This window comes from Erythrolamprus reginae, chromosome 1 (genome assembly GCF_031021105.1).
Source record: "Erythrolamprus reginae isolate rEryReg1 chromosome 1, rEryReg1.hap1, whole genome shotgun sequence".
Lineage (NCBI taxonomy): Eukaryota > Metazoa > Chordata > Lepidosauria > Squamata > Dipsadidae > Erythrolamprus > Erythrolamprus reginae.
In genome coordinates, this window is record NC_091950.1 from 420,746,192 (window position 1) to 420,748,254 (window position 2,063).

The following is a 2,063-nucleotide window of genomic DNA, read 5'->3' on the forward strand; positions in this document are numbered from 1 at the left end:
CTTCACTCTGGGCAGTCCAGAGCAAACGGAGCATTTTCCTTTCTCTGGGCGCTTGGAGAGGGAATAAACCTCTCCCAGCGCCCAGAGAAAAGAAACACTCCCTTCACTCTGGGCAGTCCAGAGCAAACGGAGCATTTTCCTTTCTCTGGGCCCTGCCTGAGAGAGTCCCTCTTTTTTTTCTTTAAGCCTTAAAGTTTTGGATTTTTTTTTTATTCCCCTCACCTCACCTTCTTCCTTCAGCAGCGACTGTCCCCCTCCTCTTAGAAACATAGAAACATAGAAGACTGACGGCAGAAAAAGACCTCATGGTCCATCTAGTCTGCCCTGATACTATTTTCTGTATTTTATCTTAGGATGGATCTATGTTTATCCCAGGCATGTTTAAATTCAGTTACTGTGGATTTACCAACCACATCAGCTGGAAGTTGGTGCCAAGCATCTACGACTTAACATTTTCTCACGTCTCTTCCTCCTCCTCCTCCTCCCACCCAAATTCCGAGCTTTTCTTTCTTTCCTAATGGCTTTGCACGCATTATTTGCTTTTACATTGATTCCTATGGGAAAAATTGCTTCGTTTCTACTTAAGAACCTGGTCACGGAACGAATTAAGTACTTAAGTAGAGGCACCGCTGTATTTCGAGGCTGACTTTTCTCAAGCCCCAAATTCAGAATATTCATATAAATCACCCACTGTAATTACATGCAGCGTTACTTTCCCCCAAAAACACACACACACTCACACATACACACAAACACACACAGGGTGGTTCAAGGCATCCCAGAAAGAAAAGAAAAACATACACAACCCACCCACAACCGCCTGGCACGGATTCGCCACACGACTAGGGAATCAAACCGCTTCCGGATTGGAGTCATCGGAAAATGAACCGTTGCCCCTCGCCCAGCCCGTTCCTCCCCTCCACCCTGGGTGAATCGTGCGCAGTCAAGAAACCCACAATCCACAGCCAGCTGTCTCTCTCGACGTCTGGCGGCTGAGGTCCCGAGTTTGAGGTCTGACAGTCAGTCACTCAGGAGAGCCCCCGGGAGTTCGTTGGTGAGCGTGTGCCACCGTTCGATTTTCTTATCCTTGTTTTTTAAGCAGTCAAACCAGTGCTTCAGGCGTTCGCCTTTGGCGTTGATTCCCAGCACAACCCCACCTGCAAGAAAGAGACAGAAGAGGGGGACACTGTGAAGTATTAATGAGTTAGCAGAGTTACTCAGGGTATGCACAGAGGACAAATGTGGAGGTTATGGATATCTAGCTAATGTTGTTGTTGTTGTTGTTGTTGTTATTATTATTATTATTATTTATATTGTTATTTATATTATTATAGAAACATAGAAACATAGAAGACTGACGGCAGAAAAAGACCTCCTGGTCCATCTAGTCTGCCCTTATACTATTTTCTGTATTTTATCTTACAATGGATATATGTTTATCCCAGGCATGTTTAAATTCAGTTAATGTGGATTTATCTACCACGTCTGCTGGAAGTTTGTTCCCAGGATCTACTACTCTTTCAGTAAAATAATATTTTCTCATGTTGCTTCTGATCTTTCCCCCAACTAACTTCAGATTGTGTCCCCTTGTTCTTGTGTTCACTTTCCTATTAAAAACACTTCCCTCCTGAACCTTATTTAACCCTTTAACATCTTTAAATGTTTCGATCATGTCCCCCCCTTTTCCTTCTGTCCTCCAGACTATACAGATTGAGTTCATGAAGTCTTTCCTGATACGTTCTATGCTTAAGACCTTCCACCATTCTTGTAGCCCGTCTTTGGACCCGTTCAATTTTGTCAATATCTTTTTGTAGGTGAGGTCTCCAGAACTGAATATTATTATTATTATTATTATTATTATTATTATTATTATTATTATTATTATTATTATGTCAGTACAACACAGCAAACGAGATCACTATGCTGGATTTCGTATTTCATCACCAGTCGGGCGCTTCCCAAGCACCTAGGACTGAGTGATGTAGTGGCGAATTATGTTTGCCGATCCCAGTAAAGCGGCCTTTTGCAATTGACAGATGGAGATTTTGTCAATTCCGATGGTT

At 42.8% G+C, this 2,063-nt stretch overlaps 1 protein-coding gene across 1 annotated transcript in view; it reads right to left on the bottom strand.

Annotated features, from left to right (window-relative positions):
• Nucleotides 1–1,020: 1,020 nt before the first annotated feature.
• Nucleotides 1,021–2,063, bottom strand: part of LOC139155946 (double C2-like domain-containing protein beta) — a 295,913-nt gene continuing 294,870 nt past the window's right edge. Inside the window, exon 19 of the mRNA XM_070731359.1 lies at nt 1,021–1,157. Coding sequence (XP_070587460.1) covers nt 1,021–1,157 — 137 coding nt within the window. The remainder of the gene's footprint in view (nt 1,158–2,063) is intronic.